Source organism: Typopeltis vanoorti, chromosome 6 (genome assembly GCF_054136105.1).
Source record: "Typopeltis vanoorti isolate ZY-2024b chromosome 6, IOZ_Tvanoo_1.0, whole genome shotgun sequence".
NCBI classification, from domain to species: domain Eukaryota; kingdom Metazoa; phylum Arthropoda; class Arachnida; order Uropygi; family Thelyphonidae; genus Typopeltis; species Typopeltis vanoorti.
Genome location: NC_143554.1, coordinates 57,435,828 through 57,458,172, shown reverse-complemented (window position 1 = coordinate 57,458,172; position 22,345 = coordinate 57,435,828). Strand labels below are relative to the sequence as shown.

At 35.6% G+C, this 22,345-nt stretch overlaps 1 protein-coding gene across 3 annotated transcripts in view; it reads right to left on the bottom strand.

Moving 5' to 3' along the window:
- The window catches only part of Gcn5 (Gcn5 acetyltransferase), a 470,342-nt gene that overhangs the window by 217,656 nt on the left and 230,341 nt on the right, over positions 1-22,345 (bottom strand). For all 3 annotated transcript variants that reach the window (XM_090394171.1, XM_090394172.1, XM_090394173.1), the window contains exons 10-11: positions 10,999-11,166; positions 22-81 (exon numbers count right to left, since the gene is read on the bottom strand). In XM_090394171.1, coding sequence (XP_090250297.1) covers positions 22-81; positions 10,999-11,166 — 228 coding nt within the window. The remainder of the gene's footprint in view (positions 1-21; positions 82-10,998; positions 11,167-22,345) is intronic.

The following is a 22,345-nucleotide window of genomic DNA, read 5'->3' as shown; positions in this document are numbered from 1 at the left end:
AAGTAGAATGATTATGTTTACCTTCTATTTTTCGTCTTTTAGAATCTGGCAGATGAGGTTCTTCTAGTGATCTTTTCTCTCCTGCAAATTTAAAATAAAAAAATTAATTAAAAATTTTTATTTGATTGCAAATGGAATTGCATATATATATATATATATATATATATATATATATTTATAAAGAATTAAATGACTAGAACCGAGATTTAAGTAAAAAGGTTTTAATATAAAAAAACGACTAGTTTCAGCTTGTAACAGCCTTCGTCAGATGACATTATAAAAGAAAGAAAAAAGAAAAAACACTGAAGCTTAAATAAACTATGAACATCATAGAGAGTCTCTATACATAATTGACACTAAATCATTGTGGTTGTATTTAAAGCTGTTCTTTTGTTAGTTGTATTGTTGGGAAAGTGCATGATAGTAGCATCTCGTGAATGCCAGTACATGATTACAGCTGAATGACAATCTGGGAGGTTGTAGCTCAGGTTATTATTTAGATGAACAGGATTGAAGATGATTTCTCTAGATTCCACGATTTTTCTCTCTAGTTCATCATTGCAACGGAAGATGTTAGTAGATTTTTCCCAGCAGACTTTGTGACTTTGGTTTTCATCATTAGGATTAGCCGAGAAAAGGATATGACTTGATAATGCACTGGCTCGCTGTCTTTTTTAAGTAATGTCCCTCATGTGTTCTTCCATACGCAATTCGACAGATTTGTCTGTCTGCCCAAAATAAGGAATATCACAATCACACAATATTTTATATACACCAGGGTATTTGAGTTGATGATGACAAGGTTTTGGCTGACTTTATTAAGAAATGGATCTTTGGAAGTGAAGTGAACAAGGTTCTGATATTGTATTTTCTTAGAACTTTTGCTAATTTATGTGAAAGTGTACTTATGTAAGGAATAGATATATTGCCTTTGAATCTATTTGTTTCTTCTGAGTGATATCTAGGAGGATTAAGAAGGAATTTTTCTATGATTCTCTTGGAATATCCATTAACTTCGAAAGAAGTTTTCAGATGGTTTATTTCTGTAAGAAGTTCATTTGGGTCATCCAGAGGAGAACAGGCTCTATGTCCCAAGGTGGAAATTATTCCAATCTTATGAGGAGGGAAGTGATGGGACTAACTATGCAGATATCTGTTGGTATGTGTGTGCTTTCTATATATATATATATCAATATTTTGAGTTTACCAGAAGAGCGAGTCAGTTTGACATCAAGAAAAGGCAAGGAATTATCCATTTCAAACTCGGCAGTAAACTTAATACTTTGATGTCGGCTATTGAGATGTTCGAGGAAAACCATAAGGAAATCATGTCCATGGTTCCAAATAATTAAGACATCATATACCTAGCATTTCCAAACTTTAGGTGTTAAAATAAAGGAAGACATAGCCTTGGTTTCAAAATCTTCTAAGTAAATATTTGCGAGTACAGGGTGTAAAGGATTACCCATAGCCAGTCCATGATTTTATTTGTATATATTATCTTGAAATTTGAAGTAACCGGACCTGATGCAATGTGTAAGCAAGGCTAACATTTTTTTGGATAACTTGTCCTTCAGTAATGTTAGGACTTCATCTGTTGGGACATTAGTGAACAAAGAAGTTATGATCAAGCTAGCCATGATGTATCTTCATTAACTGTAATATCCTTGATGTATGTAACAAATTCTGTAGTGTTCTTGATAAAGGATGGTGACTTGCCTGAAAAACATTTTAGGTATTTGGCAAGATATTTTGAAAGGTTGTACATCGGAGAATTGATACCTTCTACAATTTGTCATAATGGGGTGTTCTCTTTATAGATTTTAGGAACACCATATATGCAAGGAATTAACGGATGGAGAGAGCGTAGAGATAAGCAAACGTTTCGGGATAATTCAGTTGTTGTTTTTAATAAGTTGTTTGTACGATTTTGAAGTTCACGAGTTGGATCTCTCTCGAGTATTGAGTAGGTATCATTATGTAGTAATTCAAGCATTTTATTCTGCTAATCTTCAGAGTTGAGGATGAATCTGCAGGAAGGATAATTTTGTATTCTTTTTAATGCTTCCAATTTACTTATAAGATTTACTTTGTTATATTAACGTGCGAGGAGAATCTATCATAAAGCTAAATTAGACCTACTGTCTGAAAGAATCTCGGATACTAAACAAACTCTTTTCTTTTCAATAAAAAAAGAACTATAGCGGAGAAACTGGAAGAATCTCTAGATAATGAAAGTTGGCATTACTTTAATACATACTGTGAATCTCATGCAGCTACAATAAAATATAATAACATAGTAAATCTTATAAGTAAATTTGAAACATTAAAAAGAATACAAAATAATAGGAACTTCTCAAAACCACACATCAATATTGACAAAGTTGTTATCAACAAATCTTCTTATATACTTTCAGATGTAGAAAAAAGCATCCTTATTAAAGGTTTAAACTTTATTCCTTCTCCAAAATTAATACCATAGGAGACACTACTTACAAAAACAGAAAAAGCTACTTCTTTTCTCCCTCCACAAGATGCAAAACTTCTATGTATTGAATCAATCTTTATTATCAATAATGCAAAACCACCTGCAGATAACAATACTTCAACAGAACGCAAAGCTATTAAAAGTTTAAAAAACAACAAAGATATAATTATTCTTCCTGTGGATAAAGACAATGCAACAGTTATCCTCAACTCTGAAGATTACCAGAATAAAATGCTTGAATTACTACATAATGATACCTACTCAATACGCGAGAGAGATCCAACTCGTGAACTTCAAAATCGTACAAACAAATTATTAAAAACAACAACTGAATTATCCCAAAACGTTCGCTTATCTCTATGCACTCTCCATCTGTTAATTCCTCGCATATATGGTGTTCCTAAAATCCATAAAGAGAACACCCCATTACACCCAATTGTAGAAAGTATTAATTCTCCTACATACAATCTTTCAAAATATCTTGCCAAATACCTAAAAAGTTTTTCAGGCAAGTCACCATCCTTTATCAAGAACACTACAGAATTTGTTACATACATCAAGGATATTACAGTTAATGAAGATGACATCCTGGCTAGCTTGGACATAACTTCATCTGTTGGGACATTATGTCCCAACAGATGAAGTTCTAACATTACTGAAGGACAAGTTATCCAAAAAAATGTTAGCCTTGCTTACACATTGCATCAGGTCCGGTTACTTCAAATTTCAAGATAATATATACAAATAAAATCATGGACTGGCTATGGGTAATCCTTTACACCCTGTACTCGCAAATATTTACTTACAAGATTTTGAAACAAGGCTATGTCTTCCTTTATTTTAACACCTAAAGTTTGGAAATGCTAGGTATATGATGTCTTAATTATTTGGAACCATGGACATGATTCCCTTATGGTTTTCCTCGAACATCTCAATAGCTGACATCAAAGTATTAAGTTTACTGCCGAGTTTGAAACGGATAATTCCTTGCCTTTTCTTGATGTCAAACTGACTCGCTCTTCTGGTAAACTTAAAATATTGATATATATATATATATATATATATATATAGAAAGCACACACATACCAACAGATATCTGCATAGTTAGTCCCATCACTTCCCTCCTCATAAGCGTGGAATAATTTCCACCTTGGGACATAGAGCCTGTTCTCTTCTGGATGACCCAAATGAACTTCTTACAGAAATAAACCATCTGAAAACTTCTTTCGAAGTTAATGGATATTCCAAGAGAATCATTGAAAAATTCCTTCTTAATCCTCCTAGATATCACTCAGAAGAAACAAATAGATTCAAAGGCAATATATCTATTCCTTACATAAGTACAGTTTCACATAAATTAGCAAAAGTTCTAAGAAAATACAATATCAGAACCTCGTTTACTTCACTTCCAAAGATCCATTTCTTAATAAGTCAGCCAAAACCTTGTCATCATCAACTCAAATACCCTGGTGTATATAAAATATTGTGTGATTGTGATATTCCTTATTTTGGGCAGACAGACAAATCTGTCGAATTGCATATGGAAGAACACATGAGGGACATTACTTACAAGAGACAGCGAGCCAGTGCATTATCAAGTCATATCCTTTTCTCGGCTAATCCTAATGATGAAAACCAAAGTCACAAAGCATGCTGGGAAAAATCTACTAACATCTTCCGTTGCAATGATGAACTAGAGAGAAAAATCATGGAATCTAGAGAAATCATCTTCAATCCTGTTCATCTAAATAATAACTTGAGTTACAACCTCCCAGATTGTCATTCAGCCGTAATCATGTACTGGCATTCACAAGATGCTACTAGCATGCACTTTCCTAATAATACAACTAACGAAAGAACAGCTTTAAATACAACCACAATGATTTAGTGTCAATTATGTATAGAGACTCTCTATGATGTTCATAGTTTATTTAAGCTTTAGTGTTTTTTCTTTTTTCTTTCATTTATAATGTCACCTGACGAAGGCTGTTACAAGCTGAAACTAGTCGTGTTTTTGTATTAAAACCTTTTTACTTAAATCTCGGTTCTAGTCATTCAATTCTTTATAAAAATATGTATGTTAACCGAGTTAATGATCATTCTTTCATATATGAAACTATGAACCGTCGAGTCATTCATGGCTGGTAGGTGATACTCTTTGCTAGCCTCCTCCAGTCGTCTCAGTCTCTTGTTCTTGATGTCAGTTGAGAAAGGGAGGAGTTTGTCCATTTTAATCGAGGTCGGCCCCTAACCCTTGATCCTGGAATGATTCCTTCTAGTGCTTGCTTTGGAATGCCATTAGCCCTCTCCACATGTCCAAACCATTTCATCTGTCTTCTTCTGATGACTGTCAGAATATTTTCCCTCTTTCTTCCATCTATTGAATCAATCAGTTTTCGGACATTTTCATTGGTTTCGTGAGCGGTATAGGGAATTCTCAAAAGTCTTCTGAAAGTTTTCATTTCGAAAGAGAGGAGTCTCCTCTCATCTTCCTTCAATAAAGTCCAGGCCTCATAACCATACAAGAGGACAGAATTCACCAAGGTGTCAATTAGTCTTAGTCTGGTTGTGATTGTTATTCTGTTATCTCCCCACAATTGTTTTAACTTCTGTAGGGCCACGGTTGCCTTAGCATACATACATACATACATTATTATTATTAAGAGAAACCTCCAGGGAATCAGCGACTCATTGAGGGAAGCCACATACTATCATACTTATTCTTGAATTCATTCACACTGCTTGCACACACACAACATCCAAATGGCAATCCATTCCAATCATGCACTACACCATGAGAGAAAAATCTAGCCTTCACCCCTTCATAGCAGCATTCATTCTCAGCTTACAAGGATGCCCTCTTGTCCTTTCCCCACCCACCATAAATGAAAAATTCCATCAACTGAAATCCTGTATGATTCTTTCAGAAGTTTGTAAATCTCAGTCATAACACCCTTCTTCCTCCTGTTTGCCAGTGCCTACAGTCTACTAATTCTCAATCTGTCTTCATAGTCAGTATTCCATAATCCTTAAATAATTTTTAACACTCTCCTTTGCATATACTCTCTCTCTCTCTCTTTCTACTGTATCAGAATCACAACAGAAACCAGGAAACCAGACCTGCATACAATAGTCCAAGTGAGATCTTATCAAGGCCTTATAAACAGGAAAAATAACATCGCAATCTTTGCTTTAACCAGAAACCACCTTAGTAAATCACCTATGGACCTTTTCCACTACCTCTTCATCCTTTGAAAAAACTAGGTAATGAAATCTGTGCACAATAATCCATATGCAATGTGATCAAAACTATATAAAATGGAACCATAACATGCTCACTCCTACATGTCAGTTTTTCCACATCACTGTCATAATCCATTGTGCTGTCATCACAATTTTAGCAATGCATTCCCAAAATTTCAGGTCCTTGTCTACCATCACACCCAGTTCGCTCACTTCCTCTATTCTTATTAAATAGATGGAATGCACAGTATGCAATTGGATACTGTGCATTCCATTTATGCTTCTTCCCAAATTTTAAAACCTTACACTTTGCTATAGTGAACTGGTAACCCATAACTTGGTGTGTTTTTGTGTTCAAGATATCACTTGAACAGAACCTAACCTATACAACTTTGTCCAATCTTAGAATACTGTTCTCACACTGGGAGTGGTGCATCAAAAAGCCTACCTAAAATGTGTGTTGATTGGATTTTAATGGTATAGATGCAAACAGAGATTGAAAAGAAAATCACTATTTATTAATTTAAATGCTAATATTTCACTGGTATTATATCCAGCATCTTCAGAGCACACAAAGTTTGTTACAGTAGCGAGACAACCGCAATCTGGTATAACAGTGGGACTCGTCCTAATTAGGTGCCATCTAAATTTAAAAAAAAAAATAAAAATAGGACTTTAGTCTTTGTGTTGCACACTACAATTACTCATACTAGTTCCACTGTTACACCGGATTTTTTTTTTTTTTTTTAACTAGATGGCGCTTAATTAGGACTTTAGTCTTTGTGTTGCATGCTACAATTACTCATACTAGTCCCACTGTTACACCGGATTGAGGTTGTCTCACTACTGTAAAAAACTTTGTGTGCTCTGAAGATGCTGGATATAATACCAGCGAAATATTAGCATTTAAGTTAATAAATAGTTATAATATATAAATAATAAATAAATAGCCAAAGCAAAAGTTGGTCGATTGGTAGAGCCTCTGCTACTAATGGCTCGCAAAAAGTTAAGCAAGTTTGAGCACAGTTAGTAGTTGGAAGGGATTCAATTGTTCAATGCTGTTGGCACACTCTCCCTCGATGAGTCTTTGAACTCCCTTGAGGTGTCAAATAATAATAATAATAATAATAATAATAATAGTTATTTTCTTATCAATCTGTGTCCGCATCTATACCGCTAAAATTGAATCAACATGTGCGACGAACACATAAGCCTTGCCACACAGTAAAATGTGTGTCGTTATCCAGAAGAGGGAATTCCACTAGAAAGAAATCATTAACAAATTTAAAAATAATCATGTTAAACCATCCTGTATTTATGGGGGCATCTAAAATCCCTCAATATCTTTGAATTATTCAAATTTACCATGTACAGATTACTTTACTTGGCCAGGAAAAATCTATAAACAGATTAATAAATCTACTGCAATGTCCCCCCCCCCCCTCATTAGCAAACTTTTACATGGAGCACTTTGATAGCAACCACACTGTCAGTGAACTATAACCACACCACATGTTTGAAAGTAGCTCTGGTAAGTACTTTGTTCTCAAAGTGCTCCATGTAAAAGTTGGTTAATGGGGCAGCGGGGGGGGGGGGGGGGGGCATTGCAGTATCATTAATCTGTTAATAGATTTTTCCTGGCCTAGTAAAGTTATCTGTACATAGTAAATTTGAATAATTCAAAGATATTGAGGGATTTTAGCTGCCCCATGGAAAAGACACTTTGGATTCCTTTGTAATTTACCTTTAATAGCCAACGCCCAAAAATTCACTTCACATTAAAAAAATAAATAAAATAATAAAAATAAAATAACTGTTTGACTTTTCTTAACACATTAGTCACTCACCATTCACATGGCTCACTATCTTCTTTTTCCACTTATAGAAAACCAACACACACACACACACACACACACACACACACACACACACACACACACACACACACACACACACACACACACACACACACACACACACACACACACACACACACACACACACACACACTTGTTATAATGATTCAGCCCTTTCCACAAAACTCAACTATCTTTGTCATACTTTCTTTCTTTCTTTGTCACACTGTAGCCAACTGCCACAGTGTCTACAAAATGCATGAAATACTAAATCCCCTCCACACTTCCAGACTTATGAACAAAACATTACTATTTCTATTCCATATATCCAGATGGTCAAAGTACTAATAAAATATAGCCTTCACACCACATGACAAATAAGCAACTCTGATTTGTTCTCCAAGGACAAAAACATCCTCTAGCACATCTTGTAGCATATGAAGTTTGCTGTGACTTGGCCTACAATGGACAGACAGGAAGATCCATTAACAAGAAATAAATAAGAAATACATTTGCTACCATTATTATGGATGGCAAGTCAAGACTGAAGAAGCATGCTTTGGACACCTCTTCACACAGGATTAGATGGGAAAAAAAACCAATGTGCTACATCAAGATCAACTTCTTTATACAACTATAAGAACTTCTTTTATACAACATTAAAGGGTACTAAATTAGGACTTTAGATCTTTTTTCTATTATAATTTGAACTGTTTCAAATTGTAATAGAAAATTGTAATACAAAACTGTAACATATTGTTTTGCATTGAGAATGCTGGTTTAAAATCTAGCAAAATATAAAAAATATAAACCAGTTAATAAACATTCTTGTATAATTTAAATTCTGCCTGGTTCTAATAATGATACTGACAAACCATATTTCATCTGAATCCAACTTGTTCTTCCCCAACTTTCCCTAACACAATTTTTCTCAACTTCTTCTCAAGTATGCTTGCATAAATCTTACCTGAAATATTTAGCATGGAAATCCCTCTGTAATTCTCACATTCCATTTTATTTCCATTTTTATGAGTTCAACCTTCTGAATCATACAGTACAGCCATTCTTCAATTTTTAAGCATCTTTTTTTTTTTAATATGACTTCTACAGATGTGAGGCTGCAAGGCATGAGTTGTGGGGGGGGGGGGGGAAGAGGTAAAGAGCAAAGTAATCTGTTGATAGTATTTTTAAAGATCTGGAGGTTCTAGTCATTTGGAAATACTTTGAAGCAACTTTTCCTCTAAAGTATCAAGGCAGATGGAATGAAAGGGGAATGGGAGGAGAAGGTTTGGCGAGTCAGAAAATCAAATCTAAAAGGATGGTAGCTGTTGGTCATGTTACTAGGTTTAAAAGAAATGGGAAGCATGACAGATGCCAAGTCTGCTAAACAGTACCTCTCTACTACAGATATAACGCGCAAAAACTGTGAGACATTGGCTGAAGAGAATATGTTAAGAGAGGGTTGTCAATCAGCTAAACTACTCACTTCTGAAAAGTCACAAGAATTTTTAGAGAGGTCTTATGAGCACCATTCCAAATGTGAGAACAGTACCTCCATATTTGAGCATTTCTGATCAAATATATCTACTCCATTTGGTTTCCACATTTAAATTGCTGATGGCCTTTTCTACCTCAAGTACTAATATACACTCTGACTGTATCTCTTTTGAATGTTTTCAATCACTGATTGTTTCATTTAATAATCTTTCAAAGTAATGACTCTATGAATTGAGAAAATTTTAATATATCACTTTATCATTTCTGATTCCTCTTACAGTACTCTTTCCTCCATTTCTAAGATTTTTTTAACAGCCTCCAGAACAGAGTGCCACCTTTGTGATATTTATCTTACTCTTGCCAACCTCTTCTTTCTCTTCCTATGACTTTTGTTTAGCTACTTTTGTACACAGCTCAGCTGTCATACGTTTTTCTGTATTCCCACAAGGCATCTACTGACTTAGTTGTTAGAACATTTCTATATGGTTTCTAGTTTTCATTACTGCCTTTTTCACTTCTTGTGAATGCCAAGAATTCGGAGTTTTCCATTCTTGTAAACAACAAATTTGCACTCAGTATTAGCAGAGTTCAAGATTGGCATACTAACATAAGAAGCATCAAGAGAACTATCAGATTGACATAATAGGTGTTACTGAAACAATGACGATAAAAAAAAAAAAAACATTTTTCTAAGCAACAATGTTATATTCAGGTAATGAGAATATGGGAAATAAAGGATTAGCTATAGTATTGAACAGAAAATATTAGAATAATCTTCTTGAATGGCAAGTAATATTATCAAATGTGGACAAATATCAGAATGGGAAACTGGACAATGAAACATTTTTGCCTGATCTCGCAGAAAATTCCATGGAAGAAACAAAGGAATTTTTTGAGGCACTTTGATTTCTTGACTAATGAACAAATCCTTATCTTTTCTAGTCTAAAGGGAACCTACTTTCACAGGTAGGCATATCCATCAACCCTCCCAAACAATATAGTTATTGAAACTCGAGCAAATAAAAGCATCCTTAGAAAGCCATAACAGCCTCTTCACAGAAATCAGTCACATCCCTGACCATTTTGCTTTCCACCCCAAAAAATCAACAAACTACATTATTTTCAACAAACCAAATCCTATCCAAAAACCCAGATCACAAATATTCCATTATCATTCCTTAAACCTGGGACAACCCCAAGAAAAAAAAAACTTACATGCTCTGAAAAGGTATAATATTCAGATTGACTTGCCAGAAACAGGCTACGATTACCTGTTGGCCACCAAAAGATCCTCTCTACAAATATGAGAGACTATTTTTAGAATCTGCCACAGCTCTACAGCATTCACCTAATCTAAGTAAATTTGACTATCATCTTGAGGCCATCAGCTGAGAGATTAGGATCCTCCTCACTGCACTCACTGAATCGCAGTTCGGACATTAGGATTATTACATTTTAAATCCATTCAGTGTTTACCTTCCTGTATGTCTGCATGCATGTGCATATCATATTCTGTACCTATGAAAAAGCTTTAGAGACTAAGATGAAATGTTGGTAATAGTTTAATAAAAATTTATTTAACTATTACCACCAGATGTATGTTTCTTCCTTGAAGCTAAAAAAGACATAAGCATTAATCAGTGTCTAAGGATCCATATAAGTGCAATGCCTTCAGTTTCCTCTTACATGTTTTAACCAATAAAAAGAACCACTCATTATAAGCACATGTAGTATTCTACAAATGTTCTAAGCATTTTTATCATTAAATATTTAGCACTGATTCTCTAATATAACAGTTATTAGTTTGTTTGTTTTTAACAAAGTAATAAAGTAATAACTAAACAATTACTTTATTACTACACAAAATAAATTAAATCCAAATTATTATTATTTATTAGGTAAAAGTTGAATCACCATGCTCATCAGAAGTAGTTGTCGCCTTCGGAGTTCTGGGAACACTCAAGAGGCCTGGACTAAGATTAAAAGTAGTGAAGCCTTCATTAGAGCGATTAGGAGATGTGGATACTGATAACTTCTCAAATGATTTTGCCTGCACCTCACTGTTGGTACAACCTGAGGTTGCTAAAAATAAACATTTACAAAATGTACAGCAATGAAACTATAATTAACAGTGTTTAAATAATTATCACTCTTAACAGAGGTAGCATAAGCCTGCTATAAATCTCATTTTCATTTTATTTTTATAAATATAACCATATTTAATTATAATCTTACTCTCTATACAAGGCGGTTCAATGATTCCAAACTCCCTGCAAGAAGGAAATCTGCTATGTATCATAAGATATGTGCTGAATCTTTAGGATTTTATTAACTTATAATATATATTGACTTGGTGATTTAAATTAACATGTGCTGCAAAATGTACTAAAAGTCATCAACAATTACATTACTGTCTCACAAAAAAAAAAAAAAAGGGGGGGGGGGATTTTCACTTAAATAGCATCTAAATATGTGCACATATAGATTGATTCTCACTACAGCAAATTTATAAGGACCACATAAATTGTTTCTCGTAGTGGAAAGTTTGCTATAATTTTTTATTTAACTAGCTTTTGTACCTATGCAGATTTTGTTAAGGCTTTTCAGTAGTTTGTTATTTATATTAAAAATGCCAAGAAATTATATTCTTGGTTTCATCCTTTATCCAAGTGTAAGCAAACAAAGTTTGCATGCGAAGTCATTTCACGACAGGGCTACTTGTATATACAGCCTGATGACTTTGCATCAATTGCCTTAGTATCCCATAATGCAAAGCACATATCCTGATGGGCATGTATAAGCTATGCATTATGGGAAGGGTCAGTACCCAGATCAGTTTTGACCCTTATTAAGTTGAAAAACTAAAGGGGTGCAAGAGAGCTTGATAGTATTAGGAGAAAGAAAAGACACATAGTATGAGAGATAGAGAAAAGGCCTCAGCTCATCTATATCATCATACAGCCAAAGGCTATCAGTTTTCATTTTAAACCAATCTCATATTGATGAACATCCAAAAGATGAATTGAAACTAAAGCTCAAAGATGACTGATACCCAGTTAATTGCCTTCAGTTGGCCTTCTCTGCCTGCGATTGCTCTCCAGTCATACCTGCAATTGACCATAAGACCAGATTGATTTAATAAGATAGATCCATTTAAAAAAACCTCTTATAGCAAAAATAGACAGAACTTTATCTCCCCTGGTGAATATTACATAATATTCACCAGGGGTAGATAAGCATACTTTTTTTGGCTAGGTAGTCTACACCACCTAGCCAAAAATTTGATATCTCCTGGAATGCTTCTTTCTAAATACAAAAATCATCTGATTGAACAATAAAGTTTCCACAATACAATATATAAAGCATTTGAATGTCATATTGCTGGTTTTCAAATCCATCTTTCTTTCTAACCTTCCATAAATGGTATTTTAATTTATTAAAATACCATTTAATGAATTAAATCATCCAAAATGTAATGGAATGCCCAACACATTACATAATCTGTTCCAATACACAGGGCAAGAGGGCAGCTGTAGAATGCATGTTCTACTGCTTCCAATCAGTAACAGATGTCACAGATTGAATCTCAAATGTTAAAAGTTTATTTTTCACTTGGTTAGACTAAAATAAATTTAGTTTAAACATTTTTCTCTAAATCCAGAGTAATTTAATAAAAAGGTGGCACACCGTTTGGCAACTCCTATAGGTAGAGATGACCTAGCTAATGCTTCTGTCTGGTATCTCCACTCGGGCCTGGATCCCACTGAAGAGACCTCAATAAAGGCCGAAACTAGTCTGGGTAGTGGCCCTTCCCTTAATGCATAACATTATACATATCCGCAAGGAGATGTGTTTTGCATTATGAGAGATACTGAGATAGGAGTGATGTTAGCTTGCTCCACCTTTGCAAAGAGTTGCCCAGTGTTGTACTACCTTACCCCAGTCCTGAAGATACTTTCAGGTGCAAACTTTGTTTGCTCCAATGTTAAAGTACCTCTATTTGATGGTATTGACTAGAAGGTGGCCATATGCAATTCTCCAAGCAACATTTCTCCTGTTAGGGTATCCTTGGAACTTCAATAAGTTATGAAATAAAACTGTGGAAGTTTTATGTGGAAGTACCAAACTGTGGAAGTTTGCAGCAAAAGAGATTCAAGATTTTTTTATACCAAATTTTACCTTTTTTAATGGAAAGAATGTCATGGTCCAGAGCTTATTCTACTTGTTTCATGCAGTGGAACTTAAGTAGAACTGGATTATGATCTGACATGTTGATGTCAAGATGTTTTATTTGAATTATCCTACTTATAAGGAAAGAAGAGATATAAATTCAATCAAGAGAGGTACCAATACTTTGATTTGTGTATGTGCAAGCATGGAGATTAGGATTGTGAATCATCCATATGTCTAGTAGTTGAACATTGTCGAGACATGTTTTTAACTGTGCATATCCCACTTTTCCACTCCTGGGTATCCTCCTATTTTGTCTAATATGGGGTTTTCAATACAATTCCAGTCTCCAGCTGCTATGATGCAGTGGGCACTGTATAAATATAGCTCCAATTCATGGAAGAATTTTCATCTAATTGTTTCAATGGAGGGAGTATAAACATTTATAAACCTTATTACACATCCACAGTATTTCCAGTCTATTGTCAAGATTCTCCCTCCTGCATCCTTTGGATATTACACAATGATCCAAGGAGGGGGAGGGGACAAGAAAAAAAACTCCTAAGACCTGTTAAATCTTCCAAAGATCCAATAAGAAAGAAGTGGATATCTATCTGTTAAAGTTCTTATATCTGCAGAAGTATGTTTCTTGGAGAAACAAAAACCTGATATTATGGCATAGCATAAGTTTCCATATAGTTTCTTGTTTAATTTGCTTGCAGAATCCTCGTATATTTAATGAGGCAATGCAGAAATGAGATGATATGATTAATGAAGTATCACTGGTAAGTCTTTAGCTTCTAAATTTTTGATGAACCTGATGAGGTCTTCAACCTATGAAGGCGCAATTGTGTAGCCTGCTTCTTGTAAACTGTTTTCCGGTTTTTTACAGTTGCTTTCTGTTATTTCAATTTCATGCCTATCATTCTTGATTTGGAAGCTAGTTATTTTATTTTCATGAAGATGATAATTGTACTGAGAAAACGCTGAATCGATAAACTTTATTATATTTCTTTAATTGTATCTCTCATTTTCCCTTTATTAACATTATATGGTTCTTCATAGTCCATAAATTCTTCTGAGCCTGAAGAGTTTTCATTTGATGATCTGCAACCTTCTCCATCTTTACATCTTTTATTACGTCTTTTTCTTTTAGACATAGTTCCTTTTCTTTTTAATTTTTTTTTGTTTATTCTCAATTTTTTTTTTACCAGCATTCATCTTACCAGCAATCTTAATTAATTCATATTTCCTTTTTGATGACCTTATCTGTATATTAAGCTCTTTCAGTTGTCTTACTTGCTTTGCTGTTTCTTCTCCAGTTTCTCCTTTAAAACAGTTTCATGATTTTGCATTTCATCTTGTATCTGTTCAGCTATTACACCAGATTCATTATTGGTAATTTTGACTGATGTTGTTCCATCTATATTTGACTGGGAAAGTGGCACCTTCAGATCTGGAATTTTATGGCTAATTTCTAGTTGATTTGGTTGCGAGCTTTTTGTGATTTTACCAAATGTAGTTTGTTTAAAAGCCCTGTCTTTACTAGACTGAATTGGAAGATCTGGGAACTTTTCATCATGACTCTCTGATATCATCATCAGCCATTGTTGATCTGCTGGATGAAGGCCTTTCCAAGATTACTCCAAAACTGTCTGTCCATGGCTCTCCTTTCCCATGTCAGTCCTGCAAATCTGGTGATATCATCAACCCACCATGATTTAGGTCAGCATCATGGTCATTTTTCTTCTCATGGAATCCAATATAGTACTTCTTTTGTCCATCATTGATCTTGTCTTAGAGCAACATGCCCAGCCCATTGCCACTTCAGATGTTTCACTCTTCCAATGATGTCAGAGATTTTGGTTTGGTTTCTTATCCATGTATTCCTTTTGTAATAGAGTCTTGTGATACCAAGCATACTTCTTTCCATAATAAATTGTGTTGTTCTTAATTTTCGAATTTCCTTTGCATTCAGTGTCCATGTTTCACAGCCATATGTCAGTATAGGAAGAATACACTGGTTAAAAATCTCTTCAGGCACAATAGTAGTTGGCTTTTGAATATTGAAAATAATTTTCCAAATGCTTTCAAATCCAAGCATCATGCATCTTTTAATTTTGTCCATGATATTTTGTTCAATTGATATCTGTTGTCCTAAGTATATGTAATGATCTTCTTGTTTAATTTGTTCATTATTGATTTTTATTATTTCTGGTTGGACATAGGTATTGAACATAACTTGGGTGTTCTTTAGGCCAGCTGTTTTGCTAGCAATTTGGAGTTCATGGATACAAGTCTGTAATTCATGCGCAGTTGAAGTAAAGATAACTGTCATCTGCGAAGCGTAATATTGATAAATATCTTAAATATCTTCTATTTATCTTCTGACCTTTCCCTTTCCAATCAAGAAGTTTGAATATTTCTTCTAGGCATGCTGTGAATAAATTTGGAGATAGTGTGTCACCCTGTCTTATACCTCTCTGTATTTCCACAGCAGAGATGTTTCTGTTGAAATGAATTCTGCTGGGGCATTGGTATATGCTGATTTGATGGTCCTGATGTATAGCGCCTCCACTTGTTGGTTTTGTAATGCTTTAAGTATTACACAAGTTTTAAGTGAATCAAAGGCTTTCTCATAGTCAATAAAACCAAGACATATTAGTAATTGATATTCATTACACCGTTCAGTAATCTGCCGTACAACTCAAATATGGTCCATTGTATTAAAGCCCCTTTGAAAGCTTGCCTGTTCTTTTGGTTGTGCTAGGTCTGGTCACACAAAGTCTATGAGCTAAGCTTTTGTAAACACTTTGTAAACCACTGATAGGTCAGTAGTTCGTCAAGTCTTCTACCTTTTATGTATCAGAATTAAGGTAGCCTTCATCCATGTTCTTGGTACATAATTTTTCTTCAGGAATAAAGCCTCTCTGATGTTCTAATTGGCTCTACCTGTGCTCCCACTCTTTCAGTGAAAATTCTAAAAGGACAAATATTAACGTGACGTTCAGAACTTTCACATTTCTGACAGGGTTTGAGACACTCATTAGCGAAATGTCTGATCTCGATGCAGTTGAAGCATTTAGATTTAGGGCAGTTACTACCCAAGTGATCACATGAACGACAACGTAGGGACTGCCTTTGTACTCCAGGATAGTTTACCATAAGTCAGGGTGTACTGATGTTGAACAAATTTGGTATGGGCATCTTCACATCCACTGTGAAGGTGACCTCACCAGGAAACCAGTTTGGATCTCCACCTGATAAACCCTTTTGTAAGTTACTAAGTTTATCCCATTTCTAAAATGTCTGTATAAGAATTTCATTACTGTTCTCTATATATTCCATTGAAAATCTTTTGATTTTTACTGTTTTAGCCTGGCTTCCCACTATTACAGGAATTACTGTGCTGTCTTCGAAAGTAAAACCCTATAATAGTTCATCCCTTGTTTCCACATCTTTAACTACAATTAAATATTTCCCTCTGTCATACGGGGTGAAAGAATAAATCTTACTAGCACTGACTATCTCTTTTAAAACCTTAGTCACCTGTCTTGCTTCTTCACATTCTGGAATTTTAATTCCTAGAGTTCGCACCCTTAGAGGAATTGGTACCATTATCTCAGATGGGGAAAAAGACTAAAGCCTCTGTGTTTGATTGTAAGAAGAAAAAAAAAAAAAACTTTCAGTTGTAAGACTGAAAATTAAATAATCCTGTGATATAGAAATAATTCTACACTACCAGCAAGTGCTGTATTTGAGCTACTATAAAATGGCAGCCGTGATACCACCAAAAGTAATCCAGTAATGCAGATATTAACTGCACTACCAGCAATCTTAATAATTACTTTAAAACAAACCAGTGCTAGTGGGGACAAAAACCACCGCTAGCACCAGTAAAATAAAATCAAAGTAAAAAACAAACAAAAGAAAACCAAAGTACTTATCTTGCCGAAAACCTCGATGTCATCAGTGTGAGCCAAACACAGAACTCTTTATTGAGGTGAAAAAGTAAAGGGTTGCTCATCATAGGCCTAGACTAGTTAGGGGTGCAAGAGAGCCTGATAGTATTAGGAAAAAGAAAGACAGATAGATAGCATGAGAGACAGAGAAAAGGCCTCAGTTCTTTTATATTATTATATAGCCAAAGAACATCAGTTTCACCAATCTCATATAGATGAACAACCAAAAGACAAATTGAAACTAAAGTGCAAAGATGACTGATGCCCAAGTGGTTAGCCCCTTCTGGGGTTAACTGCCTTAAGTTAACCCAGATGGGGCTAATTGTGATTGCTCTCCAAGACCCCCATTGAATTAAGAGGATGGAACTATTTAAAAACCTCTCATAGCAAGAACAGACAAAATTTTATCTCTCCCTGGTGAATATTGCATAACGTGGGTGGTCTACAAAATCTAGTGATAAATTTAAAATCTCCTGGAATGCTTATTTCTAAATATACAAAAATCATCTGAATGAATAATAAAATTTCCACAATACACCATATTTGGCGGCGTATAAGACGTACTTTTTTCTTTGAAAATAGGTCTGAAAAACAGGGTACGTCTTATATGTCGATACTCAGTTTTTTATTACTTTCATTTCTGGAAATTTTCTCTGTTCCAAATTATGCAATTTCTTTCTTGCTTCCTTGCAGTGTGTGTGAGAGCATTCCAGTTATGTTAGTTATGTATTCCAGTTACTGGAATACATTCTAGTATTCCAGTTATGGATATATAATATTTGGTCTAGGCACTCTGGCGGACTGTTGAAGAAACCCGCCCTGCTAATACGGGATCGATTTTGTTCTCAAAGAACAGATGATGTTAAAAATAAACTGAAGGAATTGAAAACTCAGTTAGGTGTAATTCCAGGAGATCTAACTAGTCAGCTTCAACCTTTAAATGTCTGCATTAATAAACCATTTAAGGGATTTATGAAGGAGAAGTGGAACACTGTATCCGGAAGACTGCTGGATGCAGTCTTCAGATTTTGAGGTTGCACAGTATCTACCATACCTCGCCTTAAACTCATTCACGGTCATAGCGCCCACAATAGACTATGGCAGCTTATTCCACTCATTTACCACTCTAAAAATAAAGAACCCAGCTCTAACACCATTGCTAACCACACTCTTCCCCAGCTTCCATAGGTGTCCCCTACTTCTCCCACCACCAGTTCTGATCTCAAAAATATCCTCTGAATTAATCCTATAGAAACCCTTTAGCAATTTGAATGTCTCAATCATATCTCCCCTTTTCCACCTATCAACTAAATTCTGCAAACATAAAAATCTTCAACCTGTTCTCATAAGGTTCATTCCATAGACATGCTATCATCTTGGTCACTCGCCTCTGGATCCTCTCCACCTCCTCCCCATCATGAAGAAACCTAGGTGACCAAATCTGGGCACAGTAGTCGAGATGAGGTCTTATCAAGGCTCGGTACAGAGGTACAATAACTTACTTGTCTCTGCTTGTCAAAGTATTTTTCAACAACCAAGTGAGTTGATGAGCTGATTTAGCCACTTTTGCAATGTGCCCCCTAAACTTCATCTCCCTATCCACCAACACTCCCAAGTCCCTGGCCTCATCAATCTCCTGGACTACAGTTCCACCAAAGTGGTATAATGCTGCTAATCTTTTCACCCCAAAATGCAAAACCTCATATTTTGTCACATTAAATTGACATCCATTCTCCTTAGCCCAGAACTCCAATCTATCCAAGTCATCCTGCAAGATTTTGACATCTTCTGCATTCATTATTTATTGCCCTACCCAACTTTGCATCAACAGTGAACAAATGAACTGTTTCTCTTAGATCCTTCCCTATATCGTTAATGAACAAATTAAACAGCAGTGGTCCAAGAACAGAACCCAGCGGCACACCACTAGTCACAGGCCGTCTTTTGGACTCTACTCCTGAATAAACTACTCTCTGATATCTCCATCAACCACCCACCATGTCACCAACCCTATATCCATTCCCATATGTTGTAGTTTACGGATTAGAATTCCATGTCAAATCCTGTATCCTGTCAAATGCCTTAGCCAGATCCAGCAGCATCACTGTAAACCCATTACCCTTATCCAGTTCAGCCGTCACTGTGTTATAAAACTTGAGCAAGTTACTGAGGCATGATCTACCCTTCACAAAGCCATGCTGTCCTCTGTACAGTATCTCATTTTCATCAATCCATTCCTGTATTTTTCCCTTGACTACTTTCTCCAAGACCTTGACAACGACTCCTGAAATGCTGATCGGTTGGTAATTTACAATGGTAGTCTTGGATCCACCTTTATGCAGTGGAACTATTTTCCCCTCTTTCCACACCTTCGGGACTAAACCAGACCTAAGACTCAGATTAAACAACATGGTCAAGGGCACTGATAATTCTTTAGACGCTTCATGTAAGACCTGTGCTGGTATACCATCCAATCAATGTTACCATAGTTGAAATCTCCCATAATAATCACCCTCCTTCCACTCATTTCATCAATTTGTTTATGCATACTATCTCCACCATCCATTCCATTACCTGGTCTATAGCAGCACCCAACTGTATATTTTGTTCTGCCAGTCTCAATCTCACACCAAATAGCCTCAAATGAGCTCTTTTCACTATCTTGCAATACAACTTCAATTCTCCTTGGCTGCAGTTCATCAGCTATCATCAATAACACCCCCCCCCTGTTTTATTCTCTCTGTCCCTCCTAAACACACTATAACCTACACATTCTATCCCACTAACTATATCATCTTCCGTCAGCCATGTTTCACTAATGCCAATAACCTGTGGCCAGGAAGAGCCAATCAAGGCCAAAAATTCTTCCTTCTTGTTCCTAATACTCCTAGCATTAGGAGTATTAGGAACAATATCTTGATGAACAATACTACCCCTATCTTGATGCATTATTCTAACTATCCCATTCTGATTTCTTGTCCTTGGTACTGGCTCGGGTACATTATATACATTCTTACACTCAACTGTCTCATTGATGTCCGCATATCCACTTTCCCCCCTTGCTTGGTAGTTCTAGTCATCCATTTTCACTTTAAAAAATTATTTTAAAGTCTTTAGTGTAAGACACATATTACTTATGAGTCTATTTACCTCTAAACTACTAGAGGTAAATGGGCTCTTAAATAATATGTGCCTTACACTAAAGACTTTAAAACAATATCTATTAATTGTGCATGGTTGGAAAGAAAAACTTAAATGCAAATTATCAACTTCCTGATTTGTACCCTAGGGGTGTATAGGATACTGACATACATGGCAGTTGTAGAAAGTTTTACTACTCTACTGGGTTATAAGTATATTATAAATGAAGAATATATGGTGTTACATTCTTATTTTAATCCTTTCCCAAGAATATGCAAAAGTTTCTGTATGAAGTATCTTCATAACTAGTCTAACTATATATAGAAGCTGTTAATTGTAGTATCCCACAATGCAAAGCAATATAAGCTATCCCATATAGAAATATGCACATGCATGTTCGGAAAGGTCATTACCCAGACTAGTTTCAACCTTTACTGAGGTCTCATTAGTAGGAGGTGGAGCTAGAAAGATGCAGGTTAAATTAATACAGAAATCATATTTTTCCTATGATCAAGTAGATAAATGGTGATCACCATATTATTAAATACTCAGAATCACAGAAAGCTGTAGAAAGTTTTAGGACTGGGACAAATTATAAGAAATTATATTCTTGGTTTAATTCTTTATAAGCATATACAAGCAAAGATTGTATATGAAGCAGTGGTGTAGCTAGAGCTTTTGCCACCTGAGGCAGTCTCTGAATTTGCTGTCCCTCTCAGTACATACCAAAAATACTACAAAAAGTCAAAACGACGTATAGGAAAATAAATTAAAACGCTATGTTTATTTCTGAAGTAAAACTTTATTTCAATATTCTAAAATGTTATATTTCTTGCTTTTCTGTTAGCAAAATCATCGATGACATTGGTGAAGTCTATTTCATAGTAATGTAGATAATTCTTAATCAATTTTATTTAAAAAAACTCCTCTCACAACTAGCAACACTTATAGCAATTGTGAGGAAAATTTGCAGTAGTATTACACTGTTTGGAAATGAGTTCTCGAGACTGTATTTTAGAATTAACTGCAAAAGTTCAAAAATGTTCAAAGCTGCCTGGGATGGACCGCCCACTCCACCACCCCCCTCTAGCTATGCCTCTGATATAAAGTATATACAACCAGTCTATTTGTATATAGTGGTTTTCACACATGCTGTGAAGCATAGCAATATACATGCCCAGAAGAAGGAAGTGTATTTTCTGTTATGGGATACTGATGCTAATGAAAGTAAAACTTCTATATACAAAGAGTCTTCTTCTTTTTCTGCATCTTCTCCCACTTAAGAGGGGTCACTGTTTGTTATGAGTCTCCTCCACACCTTCCTGTCTTGGGCTGTCACCACATCCAAGTTCTTCATCTTCAAGTCCTCTTCTACCAGCTCCCTCCATCTCTTCTTTGGCCGCCCACGCTTCCGCCTTCCTTGCACATCCATCTGCATGACCCTTCTTCCCACATATTCGTCCTCCCTCCTCATCACATGACCAAACCATCTCAACCTTGCCTCCTGTATTTTCGCTCCTAAGTTCGTAACTTTTGCTGTTCCCCTGACAGTCATTTCTCAGACGATCCTTTCTGGTCACACCACACATCCACCTAAGCATTCTCATCTCTGCTATTTCCATCCTGCTGATGTTATTTTTCCTCAGAGCCACAGTTTCTATAGCATATGTCATAGCTGGTCTCACTACTGTCCTATAGATTTTGCCTTTCAGATTGATCAGCACCCTCTTATCGCATAACACTCCAGCCATCTCCCTCCAGTTCCTCCAACCCGCGTGTATCCTGCATCCCACTTCCTTCTCAGCTCCTCCATCTTCTTCCACTGTTGAACCTAAGTATCTAAAGTCTCACCTTCCTGATGACATTTCCTTCCCACTCCAGATCTGTCTCCTGTCTGCCGCAATTACTTAAATGAAACAAGCATTGACAGAATAATGGTAGAAAATATTGAAGTGGAATGCAGTCGGGAGTACTTATCAATATTTTAG